This window comes from Ranitomeya imitator, chromosome 2, assembly GCF_032444005.1.
Source record: "Ranitomeya imitator isolate aRanImi1 chromosome 2, aRanImi1.pri, whole genome shotgun sequence".
Lineage (NCBI taxonomy): Eukaryota > Metazoa > Chordata > Amphibia > Anura > Dendrobatidae > Ranitomeya > Ranitomeya imitator.
In genome coordinates, this window is record NC_091283.1 from 132727752 (window position 1) to 132749603 (window position 21852).

At 46.0% G+C, this 21852-nt stretch overlaps 1 protein-coding gene across 4 annotated transcripts in view; it reads right to left on the reverse strand.

Annotated features, from left to right (window-relative positions):
• Nucleotides 1-7642, reverse strand: part of OGT (O-linked N-acetylglucosamine (GlcNAc) transferase) — a 66355-nt gene extending 58713 nt beyond the window's left edge. The window contains exon 1 of one of the 4 annotated variants that reach the window (XM_069747260.1): nt 7311-7642. In XM_069747260.1, the coding sequence (XP_069603361.1) occupies nt 7311-7350 (40 nt within the window). In that variant the 5' untranslated portion in view covers nt 7351-7642. The remainder of the gene's footprint in view (nt 1-7310) is intronic. The other 3 variants (XM_069747259.1, XM_069747256.1, XM_069747258.1) reach the window with 3 other exon arrangements.
• Nucleotides 7643-21852: the final 14210 nt, after the last annotated feature.

Here is a 21852-nt window from a genome sequence, read left to right on the forward strand (position 1 = left end):
CCGCCCTTTTATGTCTGTAGGTTTCCTGTCCCTGAAGGGCGGATCCCCTCTCTCGTCTGTGCTGTCATGGCGACTGAATAAAAAGAGGTTAGATTATGCTCACGCAGGGGCGGTCCCACTGCGGTCCGGCCCGATGGGCGTCGCGGTCCGGGGCCTCCCATCTTTTTACGATGACGTCCTCTTCTTGTCGTCACGCTGCGGCTCCAGCGCAGGCGTAAAGTCTGTCCTGTTGAGGGCAGAGCAAAGTACTGCAGTGCGCAGGCACTGGGCCTCTCTGACCTTTCCCGACGCCTGTGCACTGCAGTACTTTGCTCTGCCCTCAACAGGGCAAAGTACGCCTGTGCCGGAGTCCCAGCAGGAAGACAAGAAGAGGACGTCATCGTAAGAAGATGGGAGGGACCGGACCACAGCGGGACCGCCCCTGGGTGAGTATAATATAACCTGTTTTTCTTACCTTTCAGGTTACATCAGGGGCTTATCTACAGCATTACAGAATACTGTAGATAAGCCCCTGATGCCGGTGGCCGCAGCTCATCTTCGATTTTTGGGGTGACAGGTTCCCTTTAAAGGAAATCTGTAAGAATGTAAGAATTATCAACCCTTCCAAACTATTTATATGGTCATGCTGCTCTCTGAAAGACTATTTCAACCACACCTTTACTTATACAATCTGATAATCCTTGACAAAAAAAAAGATAAGGTCGGAATCTGACCATGTGGCCTAGTTACGTGTTTCTTGAAACAGGGAGTCTTTAAAAAAAAAAAAAAAAAAAAAAAAAAAAAAAAGAGGGAGAAGTGCAAGATTTCTATTTTTAATAGTCTGATATGTATAAAGAAAAAAAAATAACACATAACAAAAACCTGATTTAAACTATATTTCATTTTCTGATGGCTTCCCTTTAATGCTTCACACATTATGTATTTGGTGTGGAATTTGTCGCAAGGGGTGAAATTCACACAAAGAACAGAGATGTTGCACATTCTAACATCCGCGTCTGATGTTTCTGTGCAGTCATTATGCTGTGGATTTTCTACAGACATCAGTACCAAATATGGAGGGAAAAAAAACAAAAACACAATTTCCAGCAAATTCCTTATTTAAAATGCAGGGATTATCGCTTGTAAAAGACATAGAAGCAGATTCTCACAAGGATCCTTAGCAGAGCAAACTATTGGATGCCATCTGCTGTTCGACATTAAAATATGAAAACACTTCTTGTTCACATTTCTGTCACATCCTGTGCAGCCATAGGCACGCAGAGATGGACCCAAACTAGCACCAAGGAACGTGCTATTATATTCCTTTTTCTACAAGCCTCCCCCATCTTATGCCGCTTGTTACTCTCCAATAACCATGTTGATCAAACAAACTGTTAAAAGCAGTGAATACGTCGATTGGATAACAAAGGCCCCTGAGCAACATGAGTGTAAGAAACCATATTTCCTATATACATTAAGACCACTATGTGACTTTAATTAATGATTATATGCCCAGTAGATATTAAAATTATGCACATGCTTCTATGTTCATGTGTGGCCGCTGAGGTAGATGATGATTTGGAAATACTACTACAATATCCACAGCAGGGAAGAGTAAAGGTACTGTCACACTAGACGATATCGCTAGCGATCCGTGACGTTGCAGCGTCCTCGCTAGCGATATCGTCCAGTGTGACAGGCAGCAGCGATCAGGCCCCTGCTGGGAGATCGCTGGTCGGGGAAGAAAGTCCAGAACTTTATTTCGTCGCTGGACTCCCCGTAGACATCGCTGAATCGGCGTGTGTGACACCGATTCAGCGATGTCTTTGCTGGTAACCAGGGTAAACATCGGGTAACTAAGCGCAGGGCCGCGCTTAGTAACCCGATGTTTACCCTGGTTACCATCCTAAAAGTAAAAAAACATACATACTTACCTACAGCCGTCTGTCCTCCAGCGCTGTGCTCTGCTCTCCTCCTGCTCTGGCTGTGAGCGTCGGTCAGCCGGAAAGCAGAGCGGTGACGTCACCGCTCTGCTTTCTGGCTGCCCGGAGCTCACAGCCAGACCAGAGAAGCAGAGCGCCGAGGACAGACAGCGGTAGGTAAGTATGTAGCGTTTGTTTTTTTACTTTTTAGGATGGTAACCAGGGTAAACATCGGGTTACTAAGCGCGGCCCTGCGCTTAGTTACCCGATGTTTACCCTGGTTACCGGGGACCTCGGGATCGTTGGTCGCTGGAGAGCTGTCTGTGTGACAGCTCTCCAGCGACGCTGCAGCGATCCGGATCGTTGTCGGTATCGCTGCAGCGTCGCTATGTGTGACAGTACCTTAAGTGTGATATTAAATGTGGCCTAATTAAATGGATGGTTGACATGGAGGTCTTCTGAGCAGGGCTGTGGAGTCGTAACCCATTTTGGTGGAGTCGGAGTCATGGAAATTGAGGAGTCGGAGGTTTGGCTTACCTACTCCACAGCCCTGCTTCTGAGACACTGAGCCCGATTCCAGCGATTTGTCACTTACTGGGCTGCTTGCTGTAGCTCTCATAAATGCACTGTATTACCAGGAGATTGTCACTAAAGGATTAATAAACCTGCTACTGCGGCCTCAACAGGTACCTAGACCATGGAGCCAACATGGCTATAGGGCCCAGAAACTCTGCACGCTGCTGGTCTCTGGGCCTATTCCCTCTCACAAAAACCTAGATGATCATAACCCCACAGCCATATAGACCAGAAACCTGGGCCACTCACAGCTGTTGTGTAACTACAACTCCCAGAAGGTTATGACAGCATCTGATTAACGGCACGATGGGAGTATGAAGTGTCACAACATCTGAGGCCACTGGATTGTCAGCAGACCCCTCATTATCTACAGAGTATTAGTACCAGTAGCCACCAAATCACAGGGCACAAGCCTCATTATTAAATCATGATCTGCTCGACTAATCCACCTGTCCCCCCGCTATTCCCCAGCCTCTCCCCTGTGTCAAGCCTTTCACTGGCTTCCTATCGCCCAGAGACTCCAGTTCAAAACCCTCACACTGACATACAAAGCCATCCACAACCTGTCTCCTCCATACATCTGTGACATGGTCTCCCGGTACTTACCTACACGCAACCTCCGATCCTCCCAAGACCTCCTTCTCTACTCCCCTCTCATCTCTTCTTCCCATAACCGCATCCAAGACTTCTCCCGTGCTTCCCCCATACTCTGGAACTCTCTACCCCAACACATCAGACTCTCGCCTACCATAGAAACCTTCAAAAAGAACCTGAAGACTCATCTCTTCCGACAAGCCTACAGCCTGCAGTGATCCTCAACCTACTGAACAGCCGCACAGCCAGCTCTTCCCTCTCCTAGTGTATCCTCACCCACCCCTTGCAGACTGTGAGCCCTCGCGGGCAGGGTCCTCCCCCCTTATGTACTCGTGTGCCTTGTTATCTGCTCATGTTTAATGTATTTGTCTATATTTGCCCCGTATTCACATGTAAAGCGCCATGGAATAAATAGCGCTATAAAAATGTATAATAATAATAATAATCTGACCACTGTCGAGTCCTGCGCATATTCCCAAACACGGAGGAACCAACAGATTTTCTAAAGAACTTTTCCTGTTACTGCCAACATACAACATTTAAGGACATTGGTATTTTTCTACAAAGTGCTAAGAAAGTCATTAAGGTACCGTCACACTTAGCGACGCTGCAGCGATACCGACAACGATCCGGATCGCTGCAGCGTCGCTGTTTGGTCGCTGGAGAGCTGTCACACAGACCGCTCTCCAGCGACCAATGATCCCGAGGTCCCCGGTAACCAGGGTAAACATCGGGTAACTAAGCGCAGGGCCGCGCTTAGTAACCCGATGTTTACCCTGGTTACCATCGTTAAAGTAAAAAAAACAACCACTACATACTTACCTACCGCTGTCTGTCCCCGGTGCTGTGCTTCTCTGCACTCCTCCTGCACTGGCTGTGAGCGCCGGGCAGCCGGAAAGCACAGCGGTGACGTCACCGCTCTGCTTTCCGGCCGCTGTGCTCACAGCCAGAGCAGAGAAGCCCAGCGCCGGGGACAGACAGCGGTAGGTAAGTATGTAGTGGTTGTTTTTTTTACGTTAACGATGGTAACCAGGGTAAACATCGGGTTACTAAGCGCGGCCCTGCACTTAGTTACCCGATGTTTACCCTGGTTACCAGCGAAGACGTCGCTGAATCGGCGTCACACACGCCGATTCAGCGATGTCAGCGGGAGGTCCAGCGACGAAATAAAGTCCTGGCCTTTCTTCCTCGACCAGCGACATCACAGCAGGATCCTGATCGCTGCCGCCTGTCACACTGGACGATATCGCTAGCCAGGACGCTGCAACGTCACGGATCGCTAGCGATATCGTTCAGTGTACATATACAGTGGTATCTCCCCCTGTATATAATTACGGTGGTATCGCCCCCTGGTCAGTATATACAGCGGTATCTCCCCCTGGTCAGTATATACACAGTTCCTCCCCCTGTATATACAGTGGTATTGACCCCCTGGTCAGTATATACACAGTTCCTCCCCCTGTATATACAGTGGTATTGCCCCCTGGTCAGTATATACAGCAGTATCTCCCCTTGGTCAGTATATACAGCGGTATCTCCCCCTGGTCAGTATATACACAGTTCCTCCCCCTGTATATACAGTGGTATCACCCCCTGGTCAGTATATACAGCGGTATCACCCCCTGGTCAGTATATACAGTGGTATCGCCCCCCTGGTCATTATATACAGCGGTATCACCCCCTGGTCAGTATATACAGTGGTATTGCCCCCTGGTCAGTATATACAGCTGTATCTCCCCCTGGTCAGTATATACAGCGGTATCTCCCCCTGGTCAGTATATACACAGTTCCTCCCCCTGTATATACAGTGGTATTGCCCCCTGGTCAGTATATACAGCGGTATCACCCCCTGGTCAGTATATACAGCGGTATCACCCCCTGGTCAGTATATACAGTGGTATTGCCCCCTGGTCAGTATATACAGCGGTATCTCTCCCTGTATATAATTACGGTGGTATCGCCCCCTGGTCAGTATATACAGCGGTATCACCCCCTGGTCAGTATATACAGCGGTATCTCCCCCTGGTCAGTATATACAGTGGTATTGCCCCCTGGTCAGTATATACAGCGGTATCTCCCCCTGGTCAGTATATACAGTGTATCGCTCCCTGGTCAGTATATACACTGGTATCGCCCCCTGGTCAGTATACACAGCGGTATCTATCTCCCCCTGGTCAGTATATACACTGGTATCGCCCCCTGGTCAGTATATACAGTGGTATCTATCTCCCCCTGGTCAGTATATACAGTGGTATTGCCCCCTGGTCAGTATATACAGTGTTATCTATCTCCCCCTGGTCAGTATATACAGTGGTATTGCCCCCTGGTCAGTATATACAGTGTATCGCCCCCTGGTCAGTATATACACAGTTCCTCCCCCTGGTCAGTATATACACTGGTATCGCCCCCTGGTCAGTATACACAGCGGTATCTATCTCCCCCTGGTCAGTATATACACTGGTATCGCCCCCTGGTCAGTATATACAGTGGTATTGCCCCCTGGTCAGTATACACAGCGGTATCTCCCCCTGGTCAGTATATACACAGTTCCTCCCCCTGTATATACAGTGGTATCGCCCCCTGGTCAGTATACACAGCGGTATCTCCCCCTGGTCAGTATATACAGTGGTATCGCCCCCTGGTCAGTATATACAGTGGTATTGCCCCCTGGTCAGTATATACAGCGGTATCTCCCCCTGGTCAGTATATACAGCGGTATCTCCCCCTGGTCAGTATATACAGCGGTATCTCCCCCTGGTCAGTATATACACAGTGGTATCACCCCCTGGTCAGTATATACAGTGGTATCACCCCCTGGTCAGTATATACAGTGGTATCACCCCCTGGTCAGTATATACAGTGGTATCACCCCCTGGTCAGTATATACAGTGGTATCTCCCCCTGGTCAGTATATACACAGTTCCTCCCCCTGGTCAGTATATACACAGTTCCTCCCCCTGTATATACAGTGGTATCACCCCCTGGTCAGTATATACACAGTTCCTCCCCCTGTATATACACTGGTATTGCCCCCTGGTCAGTATACACAGCGGTATCTCCCCCTGGTCAGTATATACAGTGTATCGTCCCCTGGTCAGTATACACAGCGGTATCTATCTCCCCCTGCTCAGTATATACAGTGGTATTGCCCCCTGGTCAGTATACACAGCGGTATCTCCCCCTGGTCAGTATATACACAGTTCCTCCCCCTGTATATACAGTGTATTGCCCCCTGGTCAGTATACACAGCGGTATCTATCTCCCCCTGGTCAGTATATACACTGGTATCGCCCCCTGGTCAGTATATACAGTGGTATCTATCTCCCCCTGGTCAGTATATACAGTGGTATTGCCCCCTGGTCAGTATACACAGCGGTATCTCCCCCTGGTCAGTATATACACAGTTCCTCCCCCTGTATATACAGTGTATTGCCCCCTGGTCAGTATACACAGCGGTATCTATCTCCCCCTGGTCAGTATATACACTGGTATCGCCCCCTGGTCAGTATATACAGTGGTATCTATCTCCCCCTGGTCAGTATATACAGTGGTATTGCCCCCTGGTCAGTATACACAGCGATATCTCCCCCTGGTCAGTATATACACAGTTCCTCCCCCTGTATATACAGTGTATTGCCCCCTGGTCAGTATACACAGCGGTATCTATCTCCCCCTGGTCAGTATATACACTGGTATCGCCCCCTGGTCAGTATATACAGTGGTATCTATCTCCCCCTGGTCAGTATATACAGTGGTATTGCCCCCTGGTCAGTATACACAGCGATATCTCCCCCTGGTCAGTATATACACAGTTCCTCCCCCTGTATATACAGTGTATCGCCCCCTGGTCAGTATATACAGTGGTATCTATCTCCCCCTGGTCAGTATATACAGTGGTATTGCCCCCTGGTCAGTATACACAGCGGTATCTCCCCCTGGTCAGTATATACACAGTTCCTCCCCCTGTATATACAGTGTATCGCCCCCTGGTCAGTATACACAGCGGTATCGCCCTCTCCTGTACACTGATACAGTAGCTCGGCCCTGTGTCGCTGCCGGGTACATGACCCCACACACACACAATGGCGGCGCCCGCCGTGTACACATCATCCTGCTAGTGAAGGAAGCCACCCGCCGCTTTGTTCCGAGGACGCCGCGCCCATGGAGGGTTCTCGCCTCGTCGCCCGGACTCGGCTGACGCCACATTACACTGAGCCGCCATCCAGTGCCGCATCCTACCTGTGCTACTATCAGCCGCACTGCCCACTGACGCAGCCATATCGACGGTGCGAGTCCGTGCACTACGCTGCCCCGGCCTCCTCAGAACGGTGAAATGGCGCCTAGCTCCAACGCCGGATCTATTTTCAAGAAAAATAGGGCGCCAGCTTCTTGCGCGACCGAGTTAGTGAATCCAATAGCAAGGAGTTGCTAAGAACAATTAAAAAACTGAATTTCCTAAAAAAAAAAAGTTACAAATAAATAATGATTCTATAAGTGGAAGTTTTAAAAATGTAAATTGCTACGTCTTCAAAGGAAAACGCAAAGTATCCTTCCGCTCAGTGCAATGCGACAAACAGAACCTGCCGAGCATGCGCAGGGAGGCGCCTCAGTGCAGACAAGAGCTCGGGCGGCCATGTTTGTTGTGGGAAGCTGCAATTACGTAGAATTGGAAACTTTAGAAAGAAAATGGCGACTGATTAGTAGTGGTAGAAGATGGACTGAAGCTCTCCCCTGGTGTTAGAAGTGCTGCATGCTGGCAGTGAAGTAAGCCTAGTATTGGTGGTATATATTGCCACAATTACCCTAAAACAACATATGCTAATTGCCTCTTCAGCGAGGAAGAGGACTTGAACTCTATAGCGCCTCCTGTAGGAAGCAGCAATCCCACAGGTCACTTGTAGGGTAGGTTTGCTGCGTCCAACAGGTGGCGCTATAGAGTTCAAGTCCTCTTCCACACTGAAGAGGCAATTAGCATATTATATTTCCCAGAGAAGCATTGCATGGCTTATAAGCCTCCTTACCTTGGCATGCCAAGGCTGCTCTCTGCAAGGAGAAACATTACCCCTTAGGCCAGGGTCACACTTGCGAGTGCAATGTGAGAAACTTGCATCAATACCTGGCACTGCCAGCGGCACTCGGGACCGGAGTGTGCGGCCGCATGTATTTCTATCCAGCTGAACGCTCTGTTCCCGAGTGCCGGCTCACATCGCAGTTGCAAGTGTGACCTAGGCCTTAGACCTAAAAACAAAAGAAATTTGTACTCCTGACCAATAAGATGAGGCAGTACCCAGGCTTCTCCATTTACAGACCTGTCACGGCATCGTGGTTTCCATCGTAGCCATTTTTTTGACTTTCCCTGCCAGCTGTGCCTTTCCTGCCCTTTTTGGATATGTGCACACCACGTCTTTTCTGAGCAGAAGACGCCTCAGGAATCGCTCCTTTTTTTGGAGTTTTATAAACCTGATGTGCATTTTCTTCGTGTTTTTTGGTCATTTCCTGAGCACTCTTTCAACATTTTTGACCATTGACATTCCTATTTTTACTGTTGTTTTCTTCTGTGCTTTTGTGACATCTTTGTTACTGGCGTTTTCTGGACTTTTTTTTTTACTCAAAGTCCAACAATGAAGAAACCACAAGCTTTTTAGGAAAAAAAAAGAAAAGCGCATAAAAAGATACTTGGGCACATTCCTGCCGTCTTGTGAGCTTTTCCATTGACTTCTATTGTAAAATATAGAGCAGGGATACACAACCTATGGCTCAGGGGCCACATGCTGCCATTTGGTGCGACTCCCAACCGTAAAGATACAAAATGATTGGATAACTGCAGGTGGGCAGCCACACACGCAGCTTTGGCAGCAGCTGAGGACTGGCACGTACTAATGGTGCCAGGTGTAGACTGGATGCCTTGTACATCACGTGAATGGAGTTTTGTCCCTCATTTTCCTGGATGAATGGGACTGAAGTCTATGGGAGCTGTGAGCACAAACCCCATAAGTGCTAATAGACACAAAAGCGCACAGAGAGGTCAAAAAATACTCTGTTGTAAAAAAGTCACAGTAAATAAGCAAGTGCTAGTCAAAAAATGAAAAAATACAGGGTATTTAGTTAATACGTTTTTTTGAAAAAAAAAGTATGTTAAGCTGCTCCTTCAATCGCCAAGGTATACCCATAATAGAGCAGTCCTGTTTAATGTATATAATCCCTATCTGATGTATTTAAAAACCTGATCATCTGTATAGTACCTGTATGAACAGGGCTCAGAGAGAAAATATCCATGTAGAACATGCGAGAAGGAACAGCTACAATGCAAATGACCCACAGAGGAGTGGTGAACCCCCCAGTCTTGTAGAAACAAGAGAACAATTATAAAACCAAAAACACATAGGCCACCTGTATAGCGAACAAGTCTGTAGAAACCTGTTCACACCACCAAAGAACTTGAAGACACAAAAGCGCACAGAGAGGTCAAAAAATACTCTGTTGTAAAAAACTTGTTCGCTATACAGGTGGCCCATGTGTTTTTGGTTTTATAATTGTTCTCTTGTTTCTACAAGACTGGGGGGTTCACCACTCCTCTGCGGGTCATTTGCATTGTAGCTGTTCCTTCTCGCATGTTCTACGTGGATATTTTCTCTCTGAGCCCTGTTCATACAGGTACTATACAGATGATCAGGTTTTTAAATACATCAGATAGGGATTATATACATTAGACAGGACTGCTCTATTATGGGTATACCTTGGCGATTGGTGGAGCAGCTTAACATACTTTTTTTGCAAAAAAAACGTATTAACTAAATAACCTGTATTTTTTCATTTTTTGACTAGCACTTGCTTATTTACTGTGACTTTTTTTACAACAGTATTTTTTTTTAACTCTCTGTGCGCTTTTCTGTCTTCAAGTTCTTTGGTGGTGTGAACAGGTTTCTACAGACTTGTTCGCTATGCAGGTGGCCCATGTGTTTTTGGTTTTATAATTGTTCTCTTGTTTCTACAAGACTGGGGGATTCACCACATCTCTGTGGGTCATTTGCATTGTAGCTGTTCCTTCTCGCATGTTCTACGTGGAGGCATCTCCCCCATAGAAGTCTATGGGAGTTACAGACACAAGAGGCGAGTCCTTCTCTGGGATTTGTGTGACGTCACAGTATATGGTAAGAATAACCCTTTAGGCTGGAGTCAGATTTTGTGACAGCTTTTGATGCCGTGTTTTGAGATAAGCAACAAGTGTATTAAAAATAATAGATAGAAAATATATACTAATATTTTATAATAATGGAAAGGAAGGCTTTATTCTGCCCCTTCCTGATGAATCCATGCTTTGCTTTGGTAAAGAAAAACTGCAATAAAAATTGCATGTGTGATACTGGCCCTTAAGGGTGTCTTTCATTCTTTTGATTTATATATGGACCCAGTGTGGTATTAAATATTTAAAAAAAAAAACACGCTCATCTACACATCCCCCGCCGCTCCTACATCTCTTCTCCTTCTGTTGCTGACCAAACACTGCAGCCAACCAGGGGCCGCAGCGGTGATGTGTACCTGATTTTTTTTTTTTCAATCCTTCTTTATTAAGTCTTTAACCCCTTCATGACCTTGGGATTTTTCGTTTTTCCGTGTTCGTTTTTCACTCCCCTCCTTCCCAGAGCCATAACTTTTTTATTTTTCCGTCAATTTGGCAATGTGAGGGCTTATTTTTTGCAGGACGAGTTGTACTTTTGAACGACATAATTGGTTTTAGCATGTCGTGTACTAGAAAACGGGAAAAAAATTCCTAGTGCGGTGAAATGGCAAAAAAAGTGCAATCCCACACTTGTTTTTTGTTTGGCTTTTTTGCTAGGTTCGCTAAATGCTAAAACTGACCTGCCATTATGATTCTCCAGGTCAGTACGAGTTCATAGACACCTAACATGACTAGGTTATTCTTTATCTAAGTGGTGAAAAAAAATTCCAAACTTTGCTAAAAAAAAAAAAAAATTGCGCCATTTTCCGATACTCGTAGCGTCTCCATTTTTCGTGATCTGGGGTCGGTTGAGGGCTTATTTTTTGCGTGCCGAGATGACGTTTTTAATGATAGCATTTTGGTGCAGATACGTTCTTTTGATCGCCCGTTAATGCATTTTAATGCAATGTCGCGGCGACCTAAAAAACGTAATTCTGGCGTTTCGAATTTTTTTCTCGCTACGCCGTTTAGCGATCAGGTTAATGCTTTTTTTTAATTGATAGATCGGGCGATTCTGAGCGCGGCGATACTAAATATGTATGGATTTGATTTTTTTTTTTATTGATTTATTTTGATTGGGGCGAAAGGGGGGTGATTTAAACTTTTATATTTTTTTTATTTTTTTCACATTTTTTTTAACTTTTTTTTTTTACTTTTGCCACGCTTCAATAGCCTCCATGGGAGGCTAGAAGCAGGCACAACTCGATCGCCTCTGCTACATAGCAGCGATCTGCTGATTGCTGCTATGTAGCAGAAATGGAGGTGTGCTTTGAGCGCCGACCACAGGGTGGCGCTCACAGCCACCGGTGATCAGTAACCATAGAGGTCTCTAGGACCTCTATGGTTACCATCCTGACGCATCGCCGACCCCCGATCATGTGACGGGGGTCGGCGATGACGTCATTTCCGGCCGCCCGGCCGGAAGCGGTAGTTAAATGCCGCTGTCTGCGTTTGACAGCGGCATTTAACTAGTTAATAGCTGCGGGCAGATCGCGATTCTGCCCGTGCCTATTACGGGCACATGTCAGCTGTTCAAAACAGCTGACATGTCCCGGCTTTGATGCGGGCTCACCGCGGAGCCCTGCATCAAAGCAGGGGATCTGACCTCGGACGTACTATCCCGTCCGAGGTCAGAAAGGGGTTAAACAATAGAGATATAAAAAATAATCAGATATGTTATCTAATATATAAAGCTGAATGTGTGTGTGTGTGTGTGTGTATGTCCGGGATTGGCATCTGCACCGTCGCAGCTACAGCCACAAAATTTTGCACAGTCACACGTCTGGACCCGGAGAGCATCATAGGCTATGTTGTGAGGCAAAATTTTAACCCCGCGCGTTCCAATTCACCAAACAATTTTGCCCCTATCTACATAATGGGGAAAAAAGTGAAAGGAAAAGTGTTGGAGGCGTCGCAGCTACAGCCACAAAATTTTGCACAGTCACACGTCTGGACCCCGAGAGCGTCATAGGCTATGTTGTGAGGTGAAATTTTAACCCCGTGCTTTCCAATTCACCAAACAATTTTGCCCCTATCTACATAATGGGGAAAAAGTGAAAGGAAAGTGTTGGAGGCGTCGCAGCTACAGCCACAAAATTTTGCACAGTCACACGTCTGGACCCCGAGAGCGTCATAGGCTATGTTGTGAGGTGAAATTTTAACCCCGCGCTTTCCAATTCACCAAACAATTTTGCTCCTATCTACATCATGCGAAAAAATGAAAGGAAAAGCGTAGGAGGCAAATTGACAGCTGCCAGATGTGAACAAGGGGGACTTAAAGAATGAGAGCGATGGCGCCAAAGAGTATATACCGTACAGTTGCTAAGGTGGGGCCCCGACATGGGATACTCACCACACACGGGGATATGAACACACACACAAAATGCGCCACACACTACCACATGCTTGAACACATATTACCCTTAGCACACATTTCACCACAAATACACCAACCTCGCCACATAAAAGTCGAAACACAAAAGTCGCCACTCAAAACTCGCCACGCGCAGAACTCGCCACATGCAAAAAATTGGCTCTTGCAAAACTCGCCACAAGTGCAAAACTCACCTCATGGAAAACTCGCCACACGCAAAACTTGCACACGCGGAAAAATTGTCACATGCACAAAAGTTGCAACACATGCAAAAGTTGCCTCACACAAAACTTGCACATACTCAAAAGGCACCACACATAAAACTCGCCATGCGCAAAACTTGCTGCACACAACTTGCTACACTAACCTGTCACATGCAACTCGACACACAAAAAGTTGCTACACGCATGTTGCCACACAAAACTCATCTCACAAAAGTCGCTACATGCATGTCGCCACACGCAACTCAACACACACAACTTGACAAACGAAACTCGCCCTAAAACACACATAAGTCTGGTATTATCCTTCAAAAATAAAAATCTAATTAATAAGCAGACAAACTACAACAAATGTACCATATAGGAAATACGGCAGCTGTCAGTCACATGACCTGTCTATTATGTGTATGTGTGAGCTAATATATACTGCCAGGGGAAGGGGCTTCCTGTTGGCTGGGGATTTATCAGGCTGCCAATTTAGCTTACAAATACTGAGGTAAAAATACTGAGCAAATAACGTGTGAACGAGGTCTAATACAGGAGGAGATGACACACAGGTATATACTATATACAGGGGAGATGACACACAGATATATACTATATACAGGAGAGATGACACACAGGTATATACTATATAGAGGAGGAGATGACATACAGGTACATATATATACAGGAGGAGATGACACACAGGTATATACTATATACAGGAGGAGATGACACACAGGTATATACTATATACAGGAGCAGATGACCTACAGGTATATACTATATACAGGAGGAGATGACATACAGGTATATGCTATATATAGAAGATGACATGCAGGTATATACTATATATAGGAGGAGATGACACACAGATATATACTATATACAGGGGAGATGACACACAGGTATATACTATATACAGGAAGAGATGACATACAGGTATATACTATATATAGAAGGAGATGACATTCAGGTATATATTATATATAGGGGAGATGACACACAGCAGGTATATACTATATACAGGGGAGATGACATACAGGTATATACTATATACAGGAGATGACATACAGATGTATACTATATATAAGGGAGATGAAAAACATGTATATACAGGGGCGTGGCTTTGTAGTGGAGCAGGAAAGACGTGCCTGGCTGGAGCTCTGATTACCCTGAACCATAACCCGCAGCTATATTACCCAGAGAGTTCTGGTACCGGTATCGCTGGGCTCCCCTGGGCACCTGGAGGCATCCGGCTTCTGAGGAGGTCGGTATCACGGCCGCAGCTGGATTTAATTCAGAGATACCTTGGTGGAGAGCAGTGTCTGCATGAGGCGGCAGCCATTTTCTAACAGTGCACCTGGAAGGAGAGGGACTCGGAGTGCTGGTACTTGGCTCTGGACGGACTAGCTGGAAATCCTGGAGGTATGAGAGGGGGAATGTGCAGTGTGTGCCCTGAGTGCCCTGAGAGACGGGGACCCTTGCTCCCTCATTAACTACATAAACACTGGCCGGCTCCCAGCGTCTGCATTAGTCTGCATTATTGTCTGTGCTCCTCCCCTCTGCTCCCTCAGCCTGCACTGAGGATAAACCTGCTAGAGATCCAACTTATCTTTCACCCTGCTGAGTTTCTGTTGTCTCCTATCGCTGGGGCTACTGTTATCTCTCATTACGCTGCAGAGAGGAAGGGAGTGCATTGAACAGAGATACTGTATACTGTATGCTGGACTCTTTTGGTTCTCAGCCTTGCTTCCCTGACCCTCCTCTCCCCTGGGGTCATAATTGCAACAATTTACTGACTTTACAGTGCACTGTTTTGCTGAGCCTGCAGGCTCCATAGCTACATTGAGCTATACAAGTATACTCTGGCACGCTAGGCTAATTCTGTCTGCATTCCACTAAAGTGTCATATACAGTGGGATAAAGAGGGTGCCCTAGAAGAAAGACGTTTGGTGACACCTAGTGCTCAATCTAAGAACTGGTGATACATTCTATAATACACAAAAAAGACTCAGCTGGTCACCAACCGTCTTCACTGATACAATAGCGACACCTAGTGTCCATGTTGAGCTCTAATTCCGTGCACATTATGAGGATTACTTTAAAAATCATCCTCTCGGCTATATACCATCATACCAACCCTCCCATCGCAGTCTCCACCCCAAATAAGCCCAGCTTATAATACACCTTAAGACTTTTGTAATGCCTTAAAGTGCCCCCCCTATATCCGCTAGGGGTCGCTCTGCAATATGCCCTCCTACTGACCCTCTTTCCTTGAACGGGATAAGCACCACGGAGGCCCTTTCCTACTCAACTCGCCCTCATGCCTAAAGCACGCAGAGCCAGCTCAAAACAACCCAGCAACAGATTTGCCACTTTAACAGATCTGGACGGCGATATGTCTTCTGGCCCCTTCTCCCAGTCAGAATCCTCTAACTCGTCTATACCTGAGGGTGCGGACTCTGAAATGATTCCAGCTTTAACAACCAAGACCCCTAATACCTCAACCTTAGATCAATCTGCCTTACTATCACAGTTTCAATCAATTTTACACTCAGAGTTACTCAAAATGTCAGAAAAATTGACCAAGGATTTAACCAAGGAGATCAGAGAACTCGGTTCCCGTACCTCTGACCTGGAGGACAAAATGGACGCTACCCACACAACCCTTGCTACTCACGAGAAAGACATCGAGATGCTACACGACGAAATTCACACCCTCAACAACAGACTGGAGGATTTCGAAAATCGAGCCCGCAGGTGCAACATCAGAATCAGGGGCATACCCGAAACAATCACCGATCTCCAGTCCACGGCGACGGCTCTCTTTCAAGAACTAATACCAGGAATCCCTATAGAGCGCCTAGAAATGGACCGAATTCATAGAGCCCTGAGCAAACGCAAACCGGAAGGTCCACCAAGGGATATCATCCTTAAATTACATCATTACAAAACCAAGGAACAGCTCTTACAGGCAGCAAGAAATTCGTCACCGCTGGTATTCCAAGGCCACTCATATGAACTGTTCTCCGACTTGGCCCCTACTACCATCGCCAAAAGACGTGCTATGAAACCATACCTGGAGGTCCTACGCTCCAACAACATCAAGTACCGCTGGGGCTTCCCATTTAAACTGATCTTCTCTCATCTCGATATGGTCCATACAGTTCTCTCCCCTGAAGGAGCGAGCCGTTGCTTGTCTAAACTACAACTCATGGACCTCCCATCATCCCCCCCACCTTCTTCCTCGAGGCCCCAACCTGCGACCCTCCGTCCCAGACCACGTGATCCTCCGGCTCCCCCATGACGTGCTGGATATCCACTAACTTTAGTTCGTGCCTATACTACTCCATAGGCTTCTCTTCAGGACAACCTCATAGCGTAGTCCCGGATACAACACGCTAGCCTAAACTTTATAATGTTCAATGGAACAAATAGTTCATATGTGTTCTTTTTCAGTTTATTGTTACAGGCGTTCTTGGAGCGTACAGCTCCACTACCTACCCTACAGAAGCCGTTACAGCTTTCGCTTCAACCGAACTTCCAGACTGACAACGCCATTTGACTTGCTCTTCACTTCAGACAAGTGACTATGTTTATTACACGAGTTTTCATAGTGTTTTTTTTTTGTTTTTTTTTCTCTTTTCTCCTCTTTATAGCGTGTTAAGTTGTAGAATTCTGTCAGGCCTTTTAAATGGGCAGCCAGGTTTCAAATATTTCACTAGACCATATTAAGGCGTTAATTAACTATGTTTAATATAATGGTTATTTTCAGGTCTCGCACTACGCCCTCTATCCCTAATTCCCCCGGCACTATGAAAAGCCCACTCCTAGCCTGTGAAATTGAATTTCCAGTTTAACTTAACCCACTATCTCGTTCTCACTCCCGTTCTTCACGACATTTAAATATGTTTCATTGTGCCCCCTAGCGGACCCTCATGACCCCACAGTGTCCTTGTACACTGATGCTTCGCACTATGTGCTTAGCCAACAACAGTCCCACCCCCCCCTTCCCAACGAGTTCTTCCTACCCTTTCCTAATCATAGTTATTGTTCAACCTGCCCTCCCTTCCATCCCTACTACTCGCCCGAGTACACTCTACCAATTTGGTCCACCTAACAATAATTTCTCTAACTCCGCCAACGACCCAAAACTTACTGCCAACATAAGCAAATTCAACAACCATCTATCATGCCATTAACGATCCTATCACACAATGTGAGGGGCCTAAATTCCCCTCACAAACGCACTAAGGCCTTTCGTTATTATAGATCCCAACAGGCAGATGTGGTTTGCCTCCAAGAGACGCACTTCTCAACCAGCTCCTACCCCAAATTTATGTCCACTTCGTATCCACTTTTCTACATGGCGAACGCCCCAAGTAAAACCAAAGGAGTCGCGGTCTGTTTTAAAAAATCTGTCCCCTTCGTTTTTAAGTCGTCAGTGGCTGATAAGGAAGGACGCTATATCATGGTGACAGGTTTGATATCAGATGAACTGGTCACTTTAGTCTCCTATTATGCTCCCAACTCCCACCAAGCTGCCTTCTTTTCCCAGTTATTGGAATTAGTCTCCGAACATGCCCAAGGCACCACAATACTATGTGGAGACTCCAATTGCATACTGAAAGCTAGCCTCGATAAATCCTCAAGTCCCCATTCCTCTAATCCCCCGCAGCCTTACCCTTCTGCGGATTCAACCGCTCTTAATAAGATTCTCGCCCAACACCACTGGGTGGACTTATGGAGGGAGATCCACCCCTCCAATAGAGACTACACGTACTTCTCCGCACGCCACTTAGTGCACACTAGAATCGACCACATATTCGCTAACCCATCCTTCCTCCCAAACATCTCTAATATATCCATTCTTTCTACACCCTGGTCGGATCACTCCCCAAATCTCCTCACATGCTCGACGCTCCACCCACGGCCCCGTTCATTCAACTGGGCTCTGAATGACTCACTGCTCTCTTATCCCGATATTTCTCAAAGGCTGAAAAATCACATTGATGATTATTTCTCCTTGAATCAACATTCAGCTACATCGCCAATCTCCCTTTGGGAAGCACATAAAGCAGTGCTTAGAGGTCTCTGCATTCAAGAGGCCTCCCGCAAGAAAAAAGACAGGAACGCGAGGATAGCTGAACTGGAGGGCAGGGTGTCAGCCTTAGAGTCTCAGATGAAAAGCACTCCGTCACCAACTACGTATCGCGACCTTCTCCATGCTCGCACTGAATTAGATCTTAGTCTCACTGAGATCGCAGACCGGGCCATACGATGGTCACAGCAACGCTTCTACGCTCTCAATAATAAAAATAACTCTAATTTAGCTCGACGCTTAAAATGCCTACCCTTACCCAGGCCCCCTATTCGAATACGCACACCTGCTGGTATCACATCTAATCCACAACAAATTTCCCACTTTTTCCAACAAAAACTTAGGCAGCTGTACAAGGCCCCAATTACCTCGAATTCAGAAACGATAGAGACATTTTTAGACTCTATTCCCCTTCCAGCTCTTAGCTCCGATTTGATTGAACTCCTCAACCAAGCCGTAACGCCAAGTGAAATCGAACTAGCCATTCAACACTTGAAAACCAATAAAAAACCAGGCCCCGATGGTTTTACGGCCCTCTACTATAAGAAATATGCTCCAATTCTGATCCCCCACCTCACTAATTACTTTAACTCTTTGAGAGAAGGCAATAAGCCAGGTGCAGCCTCTCTAATTGCTGCAATATCTATGATACCTAAACCCAACACAGACCACCTACTCTGGTCTAATTATAGACCAATATCCCTTATCAACATAGATCTCAAAATTTTAGCCAAAATATTATCCCAAAGACTGAACTCTGGCCTGGGTACCCTAATCCACAAAGATCAAGTGGGTTTTGTCCCTCGGAGACAAGCTTCAGACAATATACGGAGGGTCTCCCATCTGTTGCACCTCTGCAAACACCGTGACATACCAAGTATGCTACTGTCATTAGACTTCAAGAAAGCCTTTGACTCTATCTCATGGCCATATTTGTTTGCGGTGCTGCGGAGATGGAAGTTTCCCGACCACTTTCTCTCTTGGATTTACGCTCTCTATAGCTCCCCTTCGGCCTACGTACGTTATAATGGCTTTTCCTCCACGTATTTCCCTATTAGTAGGGGAACCAGGCAGGGATGTCCCCTTTCACCCCTGTTGTTTCTTTTGGCGCTTGAACCTTTAGCTATTCATATGCGCCTTAATTCTGAAGTTCAGGGAGTGGAAGTGGCGTCAGTTTCTCATAAACTTCTTTTATTTGCTGACGACATGCTTTTGCTTTTGTCGTCCCCTAAGACTTCCTTGCCGGCCCTCTTACATACCCTAGAAAGCTTCGAAACTATATCCGGCCTCCACTTAAACACCAGCAAATCCTACGCTATGAACATATCCCTTTCGCGACCTACTGTTTCACTACTTCAGCACAACTTTCCGTTCCAATGGGCCACTGACCATTTGGACTATTTGGGGATTAAACTAACAGCTAACCTAGACTCCCTTTATGCGGCTAATTATCCTCCTATGCTCCGGAAACTTCGCCTTCTGCTCCAATCATGGGAGAAACTACATCTCTCTTGGTTGGGCCGAGTACGTGCGCTAAAAATGACAATCCTCCCTAAATTGCTCTATCTATTTCGCGTTCTGCCTATACCTATCCCCTCACACTTCCTTAAAATGGCCCAAAGGTCTATAGACACCTTCGTATGGAGAGGAGGCATCCCGAGAGTTAACAAGGCTACTTTATACCGCCATCGCCTAAAAGGGGGTTTGGGAGTCCCCAACCTCTTGAAATATTACCGCGCAGCTCAATTAGGCCAACTGACTTTATACCATGCTTATAACGAACCCCCATTATGGCTATCCCTGGAAGCATTCGAAATGCAACCCAGTACTCTAGACACAGTACTATGGATCCTCCCAACTCAACGCAAACATATCTCGAACCCCATTATAAAGCATTCTCTTACAATCTGGGACACTTTAAAATATTCCTCACAACTGATCTCACCCTTTTTACCCCTCGCTCCCATTTGGGGTAATACCCTATTCCCCCCAGGCGTGGGATCTATCAAAAGTTTTTATAGATGGGTCGAAGCCGGCATAACCAGGGTTCACCAGCTGTTCAATATTGATGGGATAATCCCATTCGCGGCTCTACAGGAAAAGTACCACTTCCCCTCCGGAGAAATCTTTCGATACTTACAATTAAAAAACTTTGCCAACTCCTTATTAAAAAATTCTACCCCTCCTTACTCCATGACCCCTTTTGAACAAAAGTGTCGTCAAAACCCACATGCCTCGGGGATTATTTCTCTCCTCTACTCATACATTAATGCCCCTTCCCATAGGCATTGTTTGAAATATACCGTTCGTTGGGAGTCGGACATCGGATCTACCCTGACAGACTCGGAATGGTCCCAAATTTGGTCCTCATCTACTGGAGGAATGTTAAACACACTTATGTTAGAAACCAACTACAAAGTGTTAACCCGATGGTATCTGACCCCCGCTAGAGTAGCTAAAGCTGTGGCTAACCACTCCCCAAATTGCTTCAGAGGTTGCAATTCAACAGGAGACATGTTCCATATATGGTGGCTTTGCCCGATTGTCAGAAGGTTCTGGATTAGGATATACCATTTGGTTTTTTCCATAGCGAACATTAACCTTAAAAAAAACCCATGGGAGGCACTACTTAACAAGCGCATCCCCAACATCCCTAATCATACCCGATCCCTTATCTCATTTATATTTTTAGCAGCGAAACAAATCATTGCTTTGGCATGGAAAAAACCAAACTTAGACTTTTCCGCAGTCAAAACACGCCTCACCTGGTACATGATCAATGAGAAATTGTCGGCTATACTAATGGACAAAGTTGGAAAATTCGAGAAAATATGGCTCCCCTGGGCGGAATACACCAACCATACCCCTTTTGCCACACCGGTACTATACCCAACTAACTACATTCAGTCGGATTCAGAATAACCTACCAAACCCTTTAGACGTTATACACCTCTTTACTCGGGCTGCCCTCCCCCACTCCCCCTTTCCCTTACTTTGGTTAGGTTGTATGATTGCATGTCAGTTAACCACATGCACTATTGTTCAGATTGTATGTAAAGACTTATCCTGATTTTTTTTTGATTATCTTGATTATCACGTAAATGTAAACCGAAAACTTTCAATAAAAATTTATTGTTTAAAAAAAACATGTATATACTGAGGTGATGAGGTGAAAATGAGAGGTGTGAGGTGAAAATGAAAAGGTGTGAGTGCAAAATGAGAGGAGTGAGGAAAAATAGTGGAGTGATCAGAAAATGACAGATGTGAGGTTGAAATGACAAGTGTTAGGGGGGAATGAGAGGTGTGAAGGGGAAAATGAAAGATGTGATTGGGAAAATGAGAGGCGTGATGGGAAAATAAGAGAAGTGAGGTGCTATAACTAACCACAGATATTTACTATGCCCAGGCAACGCCGGGCTCTTCAGCTAGTGTTATATATTAACAGATATTATTCAGGACCAAACTGTTTACTTTTACACCAACTCTTCATGGCCTACCAAAGTCCTAACCAACCCCCACACTGGTGCATTTGAAAAAAATAAATAAAAATAAGATATATTATCTATCTATCTATCTATCTATCTATCTATCTATCTATCTATCTATATATGTATTTATATTTATCATACTGATATATATGACAAGGAAGCATACTTACAGCCCCCAGATAAGTAACCTCTAGGGTTGAGCGAAACGGATCGGTCATTTTTATAAGTCGCCGACTTTTGGCAAAGTCGGGTTTCATGAAACCCGACCCGATCCTTGTGTGGGGTCGGCCACGTGGTTGGCGACCTTCGCGCCAAAGTCGCGTTTCGATGACACGTTCAGCGCCATTTCTAAGCCAGTGAAGGTGGACGCAGAGTGTGGGCAGCGTGATGACA